The sequence below is a fragment of the Pelobates fuscus genome, chromosome 9, assembly GCF_036172605.1.
Source record: "Pelobates fuscus isolate aPelFus1 chromosome 9, aPelFus1.pri, whole genome shotgun sequence".
Classification (NCBI taxonomy): Eukaryota; Metazoa; Chordata; class Amphibia; order Anura; family Pelobatidae; genus Pelobates; species Pelobates fuscus.
In genome coordinates this window covers 61461064-61477287 of record NC_086325.1, presented here as the reverse complement: position 1 = coordinate 61477287, position 16224 = coordinate 61461064, and the positions used below count along the sequence as shown (strand labels likewise).

The 16224-nt window shown below is 39.7% G+C and overlaps 1 protein-coding gene across 1 annotated transcript in view; it reads right to left on the bottom strand.

The window, feature by feature from the left end:
• The window catches only part of MCF2 (MCF.2 cell line derived transforming sequence), a 167807-nt gene that overhangs the window by 29550 nt on the left and 122033 nt on the right, over positions 1–16224 (bottom strand). Inside the window, exons 18-20 of the mRNA XM_063433524.1 lie at positions 12113–12182; positions 6905–6997; positions 672–764 (exon numbers count right to left, since the gene is read on the bottom strand). Of these exons, the coding sequence (XP_063289594.1) occupies positions 672–764; positions 6905–6997; positions 12113–12182 (256 nt within the window). The remainder of the gene's footprint in view (positions 1–671; positions 765–6904; positions 6998–12112; positions 12183–16224) is intronic.

The window sequence follows — 16224 nt, the reverse complement described above, 5'->3', positions numbered from 1 at the left end:
AATTTGCTTTTGAGTTTTAAGTTCACAACAATCAGTGTTTCACTGAATTAACATCCATGAATACAATGGTTGTGTAGTTTATGCATGTCTCAAGAAACTCTGAGATGGCATTATTATGAAAAACAACGCGTTTTTACATAGTTGGAATAACTAAAAACAATTTGCAGAAGCTGCTGTTCTCTTGTCTGCAGCATCTGCAAACCCTCCCCTTCTAACCCCACCCAGACGTTCTGTGGTTGTCCAATCATAGAATAATAATGCAGTTACATGAGAAGTGCAAAGGAATTGCTGCCTTCCAAGTTTAACTGCAGTGAGCTAACCAAACCGGGAATTTAAAGGACTTGTTGTCTAATTGACAGCAAGGAACACATAATAAAAGTTCCAAATTCTATTAAAATCGGCAATTTTAGTAAAATTAGAAAAAAAGGGGACACACTATTCACACACTATTAGGAATGTCCCTTTATGCTTTGTTCTACAGTAACTGTAAAGCCATCCATTATCTGTTTTATGCCATTGCAATTGATGGGTAATAGGACACTTAGACAAAGATACACAGAGATAAACACACACATACAAATTTACAGACACATACATTTGTTCGGATTCCCTCAGAATTCTCTATAGCTATTTTATTGGCTGGTTTAACAGGTATATGATTTCAAGATTACCTTTAACAGTAGCTGGTATTTAGTAAGACGCTGCACTGGTTTTAGTAGATATGAATCCAACGCTAGTTTGTGATCCAATTTTCTTTGGCATTCCTGTAGAATACACAAACATAAGAGAGTAGATGTGTATGTTCTTTATTTAATATTAAGTTTATTTTATTCTAGTTTCTTGATCCTGCTGAGTTCACTTAGTGAATCCAATGTTATTATATACATACAGAGCCTCCCATAAGAAGGTTGCTTATCCCATTTCCATTATGTAATGTGTGATCCAAATTTTAGGTGGTTGTAATTAGAGGTTAGTAGTAATGGAGCCAATTGGAGGGGCATATTGTCCAGGTACAGAGAGAACTTTCCAAAGAACTAGTGACAAATCATAATAAAGATGAAACTTACACCTGAATTTAAAAGTTACCAGTTCGTTTCTTCTAACATAAAACAATGAAGGGTTGTGTATTTACAATAGCAAACATACAATTATTACATATTATGTTGATTTGTTTTGTTACTATAAGCAAAGCTCCGGGGCTTGATGGTATTCACCCATGAGTACTTAAGGAGCTCAGTGTGGAAATAAGTGAACCTCTTTTTTTAAATCTTTCAAGATTCCTTTCTTTCAGAAATTGTACTGGAGGATTAGAGGAAGGCAGATGTTGTTCCTATATTCAAAAGGATTCAAAATCCTTGCCTGCAAATTATAGACCTGTGAGCTTAACTTCTGGGGCTGGGAACGTTTGGGTACCTGTTCTAAAAAGGGTACTAAGGCACTAGAAAAAGTGCTGAGCCAGGCTACAAAAATAATAAAAAGAATTGAACATTTTAGTTATAAAGAAAGGTTAAAGGAACACTATAGTCACCTAAATTACTTTAGCTAAATAAAGCAGTTTTAGTGTATAGATCATTCCCCTGCAATTTCACTGCTTAATTCACTGTCATTTAGGAGTTAAATCACTTTGTTTCTGTTTATTTATAACTGTATCTCAATCTCTAAATTAAACTTTAATCACATACAGGAGGCTCTTGCAGGGTCTAGCAAGCTATTAACATAGCAGGGGATAGGAAAATCTTAATTAAACAGAACTTGCAATAAAGAAAGCCTAAATAGGGCTCTCTTTACAGGAATTGTTTATGGAAGGCTGTGCAAGTCACATGCAGGGAGGTGTGACTAGGGTTCATAAACAAAGGGATTTAACTCCTAAATGGCAGAGGGTTGAACAGTGAGGCTGCAGGGGCATGTGCTATACACCAAAACGGCTTCATTAACCCAAAGTTGTTCAGGCGACTATAGTGTCCCTTTAACACATTTAAACCTCTTTAATTTAGGAAAATGGTGCCTCAGAGGGGATATGACAGCATTATACAAATAGATTCGGGGCCAATACAAACCATTGTCTAGAAATCTTTTCATAAACAGGACTATACATAGGACACAAGGTCACACGCTTAGATTGAAAGAAAGGTAAAGGAAAGATTTTATTACAGTAAGAACAATAAGGATGTGGAATTATTTTATCAGAGTCTGTTCAGAGGTTTAAACAGCAGCTGGATGCATACTTACAAAAATATAATATTCAGGGATATAATTTTTAATGTGTGGGGTAATAGCTTCTTGATTTAAGGATAAATCTGAGTTTGACGCACTTCCAATTTTGCAACAAACTAGGAAAAAAAAAATCCTCCTTGACCCCAGAATGGCAGTCAGATTAATCCTTGGATCAAAAAGCCATTACCCTACATTGAAAAATTATATTCTTGAATATTCTGTTTTTGCAAATATGCATCTAGTTGCTGTTTGAACATCTGTATGGACTCTGATAAAACCACTTCTTTAGGCAGAGAATTCCACATCCTTATTATTAATCTTCTTTCTTCCAGTCTATCAAGTTAGTTTGACATGACCTGTGCTTCATAAAACCATGCTGATATTTTCTGATAACCACATTCTTCTCAAGGAATTCTTGAACATTATCCCTTAATAACATTGCATATACTTTTCCAGCCACAGAAGTTAAGCTCACATGTCTAGAATTTCCAGGCAAGGATTCTGAATAATTTTTGAATATAGGAACTACATCTGCCTTCCTCCAATCCTCCGGAACACTTCCTGAAAGAAAATAATCTTGAAAGATTAGAGTACTGTCAGTCCCTGGAGCTTTGTTTATATTAACTTTCTTTAGTTGCTTCAGCACCTTGTCTTGAGTTAGCCAATTACCATTTTTCTGCAAGTTTTCAGCAGCAATCATTTGCACATCTATTGCCATGGGTTCTTTCTTCATATATACGGAGGATAAATAGTTATTTAAAATGTCTACCTTTTCCTGGTCTTCATTAACTAACACCCCCATCTCAGTTTTAAGTGTTTTTTGTTTTTTAAGAATCTATGCACTTAAAAAATGCTTTAGGGTAAGTTTACGCTCTTTGGCTATCATGTTTTCATTTTGAAGTTTAGCTAATCTAATCGCCTTTTTGCATGTATTATTGGCTTCCTTATAATCTATTATAGGATGCCTCTGATTTGTCAGATTTAAAGGCTTTGAATACCCTTTTCTTATTTTTAATTTCTCAATTCACTTTTCCACTAAGCCACATGGTTTCAAATTGTTTATTTTATATTTATTACCCAATGGTACATACTGAGAAATGTACCTTTCTAATGTTTGTTGGAAGATGTTCCATTTATCCTCAGTGTTCTTTTCACTAAATAATTTATGCCAGTCAATATATTGTAAAGCTGCCCTTAACTTATATGAATTGGCCTTTTTAAAATTATATGTTTTAGTATACCCCACGTGCTTTTGTTTTTTTGAGTTTATTTCAAAGAACACTATATTGTAAACACTAATTCCCAAGTGCTCACCCCTACTTGAATGTTGGTTAAAAGATCAGCGTTGTTTGTTAGAACCAAGTCCAGACAAGCATCCTTTCTAGTTGGTGATTGTGCAAGTTGTGACATGAAGGTGTCATTTACCAAATTAAAAAAAATAATTCCCTTTGCTGAACTACTAGTCCCTCTGTCCCAATTTATGTCTGGGTAATTAAAATCTCCAATAATTAATGTGTTACCCAGATTTGCAACTTTCTCAATTTGCTCAAACAACTGTTGTTCCTCATCAATATTAATATTAGGTGGTTTATAACATATCCCAACCAATAGTTGATTTCCCTTCTTTTGCCCCAAGCAGGTATTTACCCATAAAGCTTCCACATTTTCCTCATCACATTCAACTTGCTTAAGAGTTGGCTTTAACTCATGGTTGACATACAAACATACCCCGCCACCTTTCCTGTTTTTTCTTTCCTTACAAAAATAATGTGTACCCATTTAAGTTAACTGCCCAGTCATGTGTCTCATTCCACCATGTTTCAGTTATGCCTATTGTCACGGCAAGGGTGCATAATTTAGTATTACATTATGAAATATTATCCTTTAATGCCATTTGTGTAGTAAATGGCACAAAAGGATGCTATTGCTGAGGTCAACAGGGGTTACATCTTTTGAAGCTGGGTCCCCCACAGAGGTTGGATGACAGAAGGGGAAGTGTGGATGGCATAGCAAGGTTGAAAGGGTTTTACTTACATGGATGTGAAGTAATCAAGGCTCTGCAAGGTGTGAGGTTCTACACCTGGGAAAAGTCTGAATGTCTCTTCATCCATTTGGCCTGTACCAATTAAGTGCTGAGTAAAACTCTTTGAAATGTACATGCCATTTTAGCTTTGCTCCAGTATCATACCCAAAGGAAGGACAAAAACATTCATATTTACCCCACAGAATAATAATAAAGCCTATTTTTTATTATATTTGGAATGGGACAAGCCCAATCTTTTAATAAGCCTAAACATGAGTTGCACAACTTAAACCGTGTGGCAGGAATTGTGATGTCTGTCCTATTGGATCGCAGATGGGGCGTGCAACATGTCTATGGAATGGGAAAACAATAACAAATTCATAGAGGCAATTATTATTTCTGTGGCAGGTACAGTAGAGGAGATAAAACCAAAAAGTTTATATTTGGCTTGCTGTTTCTGGAACAAAGGAGGTGGTCACTTGGAATCACTATAGGTACGCCCCTGGGTGGGGTGTGATAATTCCACAGGGTATATCTCCTGTGATCCTGAAGGGTGGTGTGTACTTGCTTGGGGCCAAGATCTAATTTTGAGTGAGTCACCATCATCCTTCCTTGCCAGAGACCCCCTGGACAGAAGTTGTACTTTGAAAAACCTAAGTGAGTAATTAGGACTTCTGTTATTTTATCCTTTTTGTTTTTATCTGTTGTTGGTGTAAATAATTTGTTTATTATATATTGTTATATGCACTGTGACTATTTTTGCTCATAATAAACATTCATTTATTAAGTTCTACCTTTGTCTGGTTAAGAATCACGTTACCTGAAGAGACTTGTTAGTATTTTTGTAATTACATAGATATTGTGCTAAGTAATATTTGGTGGGTTTTATTGTTTATTTACCTGGGGGACCAAGGCACCCAAGTTATAAATTGTCTTGGTGGTGGCAGCGTTAAGATAGTAATAGTTATATTTTTATGTTTAAGTGTGGGTGGTGTAAAAAGGGGGATTTTGTCATTATTTCCGGTCTAGTGCAGACAAATAGTGTACTTTAACCCTTTCACCACCACAACTACGTCACGCACACTCTTGGAGTAGGGTGCCTTCGTGACACCTATTATGTCATATTGTTTAGTGTATGCTATTGCCTCTAGTTCCCCCATTTTGTTATTTAGGCTCCTTGCATACATTTAATATTATAATGAATCCATTGTACTTTTTGTGAATTGTTATCAATATTACATACCGTCTCTGTTCTGAGCTTGCCCCTCCCCCGTCTCCACCCCCCCTTGTACTGAGCTAAAGCCCATCTCCTTTCTGTCCTATCTCCATGTTGTAGATTCTAATGACCCTCCCTCCCCCCCCACTACTAGTTTAAAATTTCCTCCAACCTATCCCCCAGCACTGCAGACCCTCTCCCGTTTAGGTGCAACCCATCACTGCTATAAAGGTACCCAAGCGCAAAGTCAGCCCAGTGCTCTAAAAACCCAAAACCCTCCTTCCTGCACCAAGACTTCAGCCATGCATTGACCTCTATAATTTCCCACTGCCGTTCCACTGTAGCCCGTGGCACAGGTAATATCTTCGAGAATATCACCTTGGAGGTCCTTTACCTAAGTTTGCTATCTAAATCATTCTTTAGTGCCTTCCATCTTCCTCTTACTTTGTCATTGGTACCAACATGGACCATGAGCGCTGGGTCATTCCCAGCCCCTCCCAATAATCCATCCACTCTATCCGCAACATGCCGTACCCGAGCACTCGGGAGACAGCAAACTGTCCGATTGAGCCGATCAGAGCAGCAGATTGCCCTATCTACTCTCCTAATGATAGAGTCCCCTACCACCACAACCTGTCTAGCCTTCCTTACATTTTCATCCCAAGCGTACTAGAGGGGCTGTTCCCTCGGCTGTTAGAAGTAACAGCTTCCTCTAATACAGCTACTCCTGAGCTAATGTTCCCAACATCTTCACTCAAATGGGCAAATCTGCTAGGTTGCACAAAATCAGGACTAGCTAGCCCTTTCCTCTTCCCTTCCCCCCCGCCACCTAGCTATGTGCCTGTTCCCCATCTGTCTTATCTCCTCCCACTCTATAACCTGTCCCCACTAAACTCTGCTCAGTGAGAAGCAGACTTCTCCCAAGATTGTCGATCTCCCTCAATGTTATATCTCCTCAGTTTTGACCTTTGTGATAAGTGCAAACAAAAATTCAGAATTTAGTGAATAATCCTCATATTTGACCAAAATATGAGGATTGTGCAGGGAATAAATATATTAGTCAGTAGATAGATTTCAAACTGTTTTGTTTGGTATGACTCTTCCCTCTTGTACAGTATGAGTATGCTACTGAAGATGTCACATTTAGCAAATGGTCTTATGTAGGTATAAGTAGAAAAATGACTACTCCATGATTCTGAGGGACAAAGCATTACATGTTTCTTTCTGCTTTTTGATTTTTTTTTTGGGGGGTAGGAGGGGGATTCAGAAAAATACGTAATGATTTTACAGTGTGGTTATAATCAAATATTTCACGTCTGGTCATACTTGGTACATTCAGAATATTCAGTTATTGACCAGGATGACCATATTCATTAAAGTAAAACTAAAGCTAAATTATAGAGACAAACAATAGATCTGGGAAGTTGTAATCTATTTAATGTCAGACATACCTGAAAAAAAGCACTGTCTGAAAACTGTCTCCAGAGAGAATCCGAACGTGGTTTATTCTGGCAATACTTCTCATACATCTGGAAATCTTCTCTCTGTTATGTGGAAAAAAATATGTGGAGAAATCCCTTTGTTTTTTTTGAGCAATGTAGAGCAGCTTTTACACATCTCATGCATCTAAGCACCTACCTTACAGGTCCCACCACAACACACACAAAAACCATTTGTTGCAGGTCATTAGTGGCTGTGGCAGGGTAAAAAATATGAACATATGTAAATTGGCTGTTCATAGGAGTAGGCAGAAGTTGCATAAAAAAACTAAATTGTTGTCTTACATGACAAATTAGTTTAATTCTGGATGGTGAGATACCAAGAGATAAAACATTTCCCAACTGGAGGAGAAAAATTGATAATGCAAGACTTTGGCATGCTGCTCCCTCTCTATCCTTTTCTCTTGAAATGTCAGTTGAACATATAAACAAGTAGAAGAGGGTGAATAGCAGGAATAAACAAAAGTGTGCAGGGCAGTTGAAGCACAATAAATACACTGTCACCCAAAACAGAGCAGGGTCTTGTGAGCTTTCATCACCCTCATTTTTTATTTTTTTTTAGATAAGACAATTTTATTTTCCTTCATTGGATGGTGAGACCCTACAAGTTTTTTTATTTATGTATTTTTTCCAGAAAATACAAAGATACTTGTACATGGTAGTAAATGATCGCACAGTATACAAAGAGACACTCAGTTTGCTTATGGTACATGGTACAAGGTGGCTGCGGAGAGCCAGACAGGGAACAACATTGTCCGGTATCATACATTGTGATTTGTTACATATCGCATCACATCATAATTGCATCATCAGGTTGTAGTTTAACATGTCTATTCAAGATGATATGCCTGTAGCTGCTGTCTACAACCTATTGTCAAGCTTTAGAATAGTGATGGGTTCAGCAATTCCTCATACAAAGGTGCGTACTGATGTGTTTGTATTCTCACTATGTTGTTGGTCAGTGTGAGCGCCATTTTTCTTTTTTCTATTGTGTGGTATCTTGAGTAAATGCAGGTGAATTGGAAGCACCTCAAACCAAAGGGTGCAGGCAATATAAAAAAGAAAAGAGATAAGGGTAGTAAACTAGTGAGAACTTAACTAATAAGATGAACTTGGCTATAGTGTTTGTGTGAGTGCGCATCTATCTCCCGTGGGATTCAAGGTTTCGTCCCCCTATGGTTTGAGGTATTTATTAGTGATGTCCAGCACAGTGGCCAGTCTGTGGGGGTCTTGTGTATGCTTGCATGCTCTAGTATTATAGAAAGCTTTCAATGTCTGTAGGTTGTCAGCACCTGGAGAGTGCCTAGCCCCTAGAAGTCTGTAATGCATCCACAGTGGCTGCTAGTCCCCCACCCATGTTCATATGTGTTATCCATGTCCCCCATATACCATGTGACCCAATAGAGAATAGGTCATTTCCTCCATTTGTCGAATTTGTTCTACCCTAGTGTACCATTCCTCTACAGGTGGTGGTGACTGCTGCTTCCAATACTTGAGTATGCAGCTTTTGCAGCTATTAGTAGGTAGTATTCCAGGGATTTGTGGTATTTCTTAGAGGGTTTAGGTGACAAATAAAAGAAGATCTCCTCAAAGGAGCGTGGTTTGGGTATCTGAGCTAGTGTTGCTATCAGACTAAGAATTGTTTTCCAGTATGCCTTCAGGACTGGGCACTCCCATCATATATGGCTGTATGTGCCCTTTGCATTCCCGTATCTCCAGCAGGTGTCAGACACCCCCGGATAGATGTGGTGTAAACTTACGGGAGTACGGTACCATCTTGTCTTAATCATAGGTACGTTGAGTGCATTTTTATATGCCGACTGAAACATTTTTTTCCAGTCTGTTGGTGAGGGTAAAAGGGCATTGTATATCAGAGAAAGTGATCTTGGTGTGCGCTTTGTGTGCCCAAGCACCAGTCCTCAAAGACCGTACATTGTGTGTGTACGCTCAACCCCTTTAGTTTTGTGACAAATTTAGATATTCTATGGTGTTCAAACTCATCTAGGAAGGAATGGTTGATCGCTTGGGCAACATTCTGCCAATGGTTTCATCCCTCCCCACCCTCAAAACCTCCAATAGCGATATGTAAGTCAGACGAGATAGCGGAGTCCTTTAAGCCCTAGGGGGAAAGTCGGGTTGTGTAAGAGTCATAAATTATGGTTTCCCCATCAAATTATATTTTAAGACGTGTGATCTCCATAATCTCAGCAGGGGACTAATGGTTGGGTGGTACTGTGGGCATATGTGGGACAGGGATATTGTCTGCCAGGGTAAGGAGGATAGTGGAAGTTGTACCTCTTTTTGTTCAAGGTACTTCCAATGTTGCGTACTCATAGGGCGACACCAGTCAAGTATCCTGGTGAATAAATACAACAATCTCGGTAGGACATTCACTTTGATTATGTTTATTCTACCTAACCAGGAGAAGTGGGGTTTATTCCACCTCGCCAGGTTCTTCGTCAGGTTTTGTAACAGTGGTGTATAGTTGAGAAGGAAGATGTCTTTCACTTCTGGTGCCATTTTTACCCCAAGATATTTTATGCGTGTGGTGGTGATCTTGAAAGGGAAATGATCCCTAAGGTTGTGTATGATGTGAGGCGGTGATGCGTGTGGTAGGAGTTCACTTTAATCATAATTTACTTTGAAATTGGAGATGTCAGAGTACATTGTCAACTCAGACATCAGGGCCGGGAGTGATATGTTTGGTTTAGTGATGGTGAACAATAAGTCTTCAGCATAGGCTGAGACTTTGTATTGCAATGTGCCACCTTGTATGCCGGTAATGGCTGCGTTGTCGCGGATTGCGTTCAAGAATGGTTCGAGGGATAGAATAAATAATAGGGGGGAAAGTGGGCAGCCCTGTCTAGTCCCGTTTTGGATGTGCAGGGGGTCAGATTTCGTGCCATTGATTTGTACTCTGGCCTATGCGTGTGTATAGATTGCACGAACCCAAGTCAGCCATCTGTCACTGAAGCCCATCTCCCCCATGACTCCAAATAGAAGGGACCAGTCCACTCTATCAAAGGCTTTTTCCACGTCAATACTCAGTAATAAAGTGGGTGTGTGTCTAGTGGTCGCTTTATGGATTATATTTAGGATTTTAACGGTGTTATCTTTGGCTTTTCTGCTAGGTGTGAAGCCTGCCTGATCTGGGTGTACCAATCCCTGGAGAAGGGGCTTCAATCTGTTGGCCAGCATGCATGCAAAGATTTTGACATTGTTGTTAATCAACGATATCGGTCTGTAACTGTCACCGATAGTATCATCCTTGTCAGGTTTTGGAATCAACATTATAGCGTTATAACGCTTCTAAAGCTGTGGGATTAAATGGGTTGTCTTTAGTTATAGAGTTGAATGCTTGTAGTAAAGTCAGTCCTAATTGCGATAAGAATAGTTTGTAGTATTTGTTGGAGTAGCCATCTGGGCCAGGGCTCTTTCCATTAGGGGCCTGTTTAATGGCTTGCGATAATTTGTCATGTGTGAATGGCGCATCCAGTGTGGCCGGTGCCGAGCTAGGTATCTATCTTGTTTTTGACATGTTTTCGGATGTACTGTGTTCTGTTGGGATGTCATGGGGTTAGCTAGGTTATACAGAGAGGCATAATATTGGCAAAAGGTTTCCACAATGTCTTGTTATGTTGTGCCCTGAGTGTCCTTAATTTTTTAGATTTACGAGTTATCGAGCCTTTGCTTTAGTGCACGAGCCAGTAGCTTCCCTCTTTCTATTGCCATGGGCATAAAACGAGTGTTTAGTTAGCAATATAGCTTGTTTAGCTTTGTGATTCAAGAGGAGAGATAATTCTTCCCTCTTAAGTCTGAGCAAGAGAAGGGCAGTGAAAAGTCAGGCTTTTCTAACATTTTACCAAGATTGCTGGGGAAATTTTGCCAACACATTCATTCCAGAGCACCCTTCTTTAATAAGAGAATTTTGGCTAACACCGGATTGTAGTTTCAACATCTTTATAGAAATCCTCAAACAGTGAATGGTGACTGTTACTAAACCATAACAGCTGCCTGGAATACCTGCCTGCCATACGTAGGGTCAAAAATCCAAAAACTTAAATCTAAAACATTTCAAAAGTCTCATGACGAAAAGTTCATTAACTAGCCACCTGCCAAGTAGAATGAGATGTGCCCTGTCTAGTTGAGCCTATTTAGTCAGAGTATGAGCCTCCTGGAGTTGTGTGCTGAAGCATTGTAGTTAATAACCCCTATTGAAAGAGAATTGCAGAATGGCCCTAATAGGCCATTTCAGAAGTAAAGTAAATTACCAATACTAAAAGAAAAAAAATAAATGTGAATACAACAGTGTTTACCACATAACAAATTGTCTTAGTACAGAGGTGCACTGTTGCCTTATGTAAAAATGTTGTTCATGTAGAAAAATAATTGAGTTCCAGAAAAAAATATATTAATTTTCCTATTGTGACCCTACCCTGTACACAACTGATGTTGGTATCTCCTGACAACCTGGCCCAAAATCAAGGCCAAGGACGTAGTGAACACAAATTGTGTGGATACAGTTGCTATAATGTTAGTCAGAGAGAGAAAGTGGAGGTGCAGAAAAGACTATGGTACATATAGAAGGTAAGAGGTATAGTGAGAGAGTGAAAGAACCGAGGAATATGAAATCATAATTAGTTGATATGACGTGTTTCATACATGTTTCTTGTTGCAACTCATAACCCATCTTAGCAGCTAGAAAATGGCCTAACTGAGCATTTGACAGCTATTGTCATGAGGAGCAGCTCTTCTAAGCAGCTATACTCATCATTGGCTAGACACGCCCCATGTGTGCTTTCACATTGCATTATGGGTGTCTCGACCTCCTCTGGTTGGGAGAGACTTTATGCCACATGTCACAACTCATGGGGCTCTCATCAATCAAAAAGCAATACCTAAACCCTGAGTCTGACTAACATTAAGAAATATTTACATCTCTCTCAGGATAGCAAACAGGATTTATTTTTTGTAATGGGAATTTTTCAGTGTACTCAATATTATTTCTCCTTTTTTATCCTTACTATGTGTTATATGTTTAAACTATTCATAGGTATAATAAATTATCAGTCTCTCTCTCCAGCACTTTAACTCCACTCTAATCATTTTTATAATGGTCATAGTTATGATACGGAATGCGTTAGAATATATTATACCTACCCTTTCAAGAAAGCAGAATCCAACTTTTTCTGGAGCTCCAATACAACTTTCTAGATTTAGTAGAAACATTCTGTGAAGAAAGAACAAAAAATAAACTCTTTCAGAACATATTAAATTAATACAAAATAACAGAACAGTATTTTTGTAAACGAAATTTGGAATTAATAGAAGATAACTACTTTAAAAAAACCTAAATCTATCAGGAATTGGAATTGCCAGTAATTGCTAATTTCTCTGACAACCTCTTTAGTTTTATACTTGTTTCTCCAAGATGCAATAAATATTGCAGGATCATTCTAGTGTGATTGCTTTCTCTTCAGCATGCCCATATTATGGTCTTGCTTCCAGCTTCTTTTTTTGTGGACCTACAATGGAATATGAATGCCAGGGGATTTTATTAAAGACACGGAGGCGAGTATTATGCTTCTCTTTCTTTAATTCTCCCTCAGCAGCGAAGAGAGATGTATACAAAAGAGAGAAAAATAATAATATAACATTAGCATATTAACAGTGCTACCAATAGTATCCACCCCCTTAGTATATAAGGTGTAGCACTCCAGCCTTCTTCCACTTTCTTTGCTGCTCACTCAGACCAGCTAAGTACACTAGTCTCTACTGATATTGTTTAATTGATATGTTTTTATTGTGGGGTTTTACTGCACATTCCTTTCATTTAGACTTGGTTTCTTTGTGCTTTATTCCCACTATCCTATCAGTATAAATGTTTATTGATTTGTCTTCTCTGTCCTTGTTTTGTGCTGCTGGGACACATCTCAGCCAGTGTATTTACTGGGCTTCCAACCTGCTCCTTCCCCCCCCCTTCCCCCTCCCCAGTCCTTTCCCCGGTCATCACCAGCGGGGGCCCATCCTCTACCCCTCGCTCCGTTCCTGGCCGGTCTTCTATCACCGCCGGCGGACATAGCCGCTCGCGCAGCGATTTTTTCACTTTTACTTTCGTTTCGACGCTCACAAGCGGAACGCATGCGCAATTCGCTCGCGGCGGCCATTTTTTGGGTTTCTTCCGTCGCCGCATAGGCGGCGGCCATCTTAGACCCTCGTACATCGTGGGTGTTGGACAGATCGAATGGCACTCCTCATCTAACGCTCTCCGACCAGGTACAATTAAATATATATATATATATATAAATAAAGATGATTTAGGCACTCACCCTTAAGGAGCTTTCGGTTATCTTGCCTTAGGTGCTACCAACGTCAGGAACATGTAGTCAAAGATGAAATAGGAACACTCAAAAGGACTTTTTTCCGTGTATTTAATGTGGTAAGAAAGTTTACAGCAAAGTGTAATGCATCAAGTAAATCGACGTTTCGACACCTAAGGGTCTTTTTCAAGATCAAATAACAGGTGACATAAACAGCATTTAAATATGAAATAAAGATGATTAACTCACCAATCGTGCGTGCAGCTAGCCGAACCCGGAAGTGTCCCAACACCTCACGTGGTACTGGGCGTGCGTAATGACGTGCACAGTGGTTGCTAAGCAATGGAGCCGAACCCGGAAGTGTCCCGTCATCTCCCGTGATACTGGGCGTGTATAGTGACGTGTGCCCCAGTTGCTAGGCAATGGAGTGTAAACTCCGTTTGCAGAGATACACACCGAAAACCTCCATGTGAGGGAAAAGTACTGAATACAGAATTAGGAGATCTCGGAAGTGAGATCAAACTGTGATAGATTAAAACAAAAGAATACATAATACGTATTCTATGGGAAGATTTTCCCATAGATTTTCTATGGGAAGATAAGGAGGATCTGATTCAGGTCAGGAGGCGAATCACAGATCTAGAAACCAGACAAACATTACTACTAGCATCACCTGAAGCTTCATCTACTTTGCTGAAATTGGAGAATACTGTGAAGAGTTATAAAACCGATTTGGTTAGATTTAAAAGAGATAAACAGGAGAAAGTGTCAGCAGACTATAAGGAACATAGGGTCTATAAGTGGCTCAGTGGCACTAGTGACCAACCAAATTTTGTGAGGAAGAGGAGACCTATCCGCAGACCCAGACATTATACCATAGAGAATACTTCATGAAATTCCAGCTCAGAGTCTGAACACAAGGATTATCGGGGAACGGTGCAGAGAGACTCCCAAACACTGCCTTTTTTAGAGAACTCCAATCGGGATCATTTGGGTATACAAACCAGGCACCAGAGCAGAATTACTCATTCAGAAGAAGGACGATTACCAGACGTGGACAGAAGGGTCGCACCTTCTGGGGTAGGAGGAAGACCACCACGACAGAGGAGATAATGCCCATTTTCAATTTGTCTTCACGGGTGCTAACAACGGCTGAAAAGACACTACTAAGCAAGGGATTATCGTTTGTTCCCACTGCTCAGCCAAACCCATTAGATTGGGAAGTCGAACTGTATAAATTCGGCAGAACAATGCGCCTACAAGATTTTTTAAAATATAAAACCAATTCTATGGAAGACCAAAGCAATAGATTCAAGAGAAAAAGTACTTTCGACCCAATGCCCAACCAGGCCACCATCAAAACATTTTTGAAGTCAGTCCAAAGGGAGTCCACTGACCATCTAAAGATCACTCACCCGCATCATTCCAATTGCTCCAAAACAGATCGAGAGATTATTAAATCCTTGGCTAAGGACAAGAATATCATCATCAGGTCAGCAGACAAGGGCGGCGGAATTGTTATTCAAGATTATGGCAAATACAAAATGGAAGTAATGAGACAACTATCGGATGTAGGGACCTACTGTAAATTGGGTGGCGATCCAACGTTACAAGTGAAGGAGCTCATTGATGAAATTCTACGGAGAGGCCTTGAACAAGACTTCATCAATCAGGATCTCTGTGAATTTCTAAAAAAACCAAATCCCAGGACGCCAGTAATCTACACACTCCCGAAGGTCCACAAGAACCTCCAGGACCCTCCAGGGAGACCGATTGTGTCAGCCGTCGGAGATATTCTTGAACCGTTGGCCCAGTGGTTGGATTTCCTGTTTAAGGAAACAATTGAAAATCTCCATACATAAATTAAGGACACTCCTAGTTTCATCAAATTAATTTCTACACTGACACTACCTGCTGGTTTGACATCACTAGTGACATGTGATGTCAAAAGCCTTTACACGATTATCCCTCATGTAGAGGGAGTTCAGGCCATGAGATCGATCCTTTCATCTTCAGATGTATACAAGGGACCGTCAGTAGAATATGTGATGGAACTTCTCGAATTGGTCCTAACACAAAATTACTTTCGATTTGAGTGTAATTGGTATAGACAGTCAGCGGGTACATCAATGGGAGCCGCGATGGCTCCAATGTACGCCAATGGATATATGTTTGAGTTCGAATCTAAATACATACTGGAACCATTTAAAGATGTCATTTTAGTATACGGTCGTTATATCGACGACATCTTTATGATCATCAAGGGAGATATCCACATGGCAGAAAGGATGATCTACACAATCAACTCATGCACATCAAATGTGGAACTAACAATGACAGCTGATCCATTCACAGTTGACTTTCTAGATGTACGGGTCATGAGAGAAGGGGAAAAGTTGGCCTATACTTTATACTCGAAACCAACTGACCGCAACACTTTGTTGCAGGCTAACAGTTTTCACCCCCGTGCACTCAAACAATCGTTACCATACTCACAATTCTTAAGAGTCTTGAGGAACAACTCCGATCATAATAAGGCAACAGAACAGATAAAGGAGATGTGGGAAAAGTTTCACCAACGGGGTTATAACGACCAAACTCTTGAAAAAGCCCTCAACAAGTGCCATTCAACACAAGTTAGATCAAGAGATTCATGTATGAAGAGATTGGTGTTCCCGACTACCTATACCACAGGGTCGTCGCGATTCAAGCAAACGGTTGACAAGAATTGGAGAATTTTAAGAAACGATTGTTCCTTACCAGAACTATTCCGGCAACCTCCTATGATGTGCTACAGGAGGAATAAAAATCTAAAAGACCTATTGGTAAAGACGGATCCTGTACACTGCTACCAGAAGGAGCAGAGCCCCACGAATGTGGGTTGCTACAGGTGCCTTGGGTGTGTCACGTGTGGACACATGTCACCGGGCAAATTTTTCACTCATCCCCATT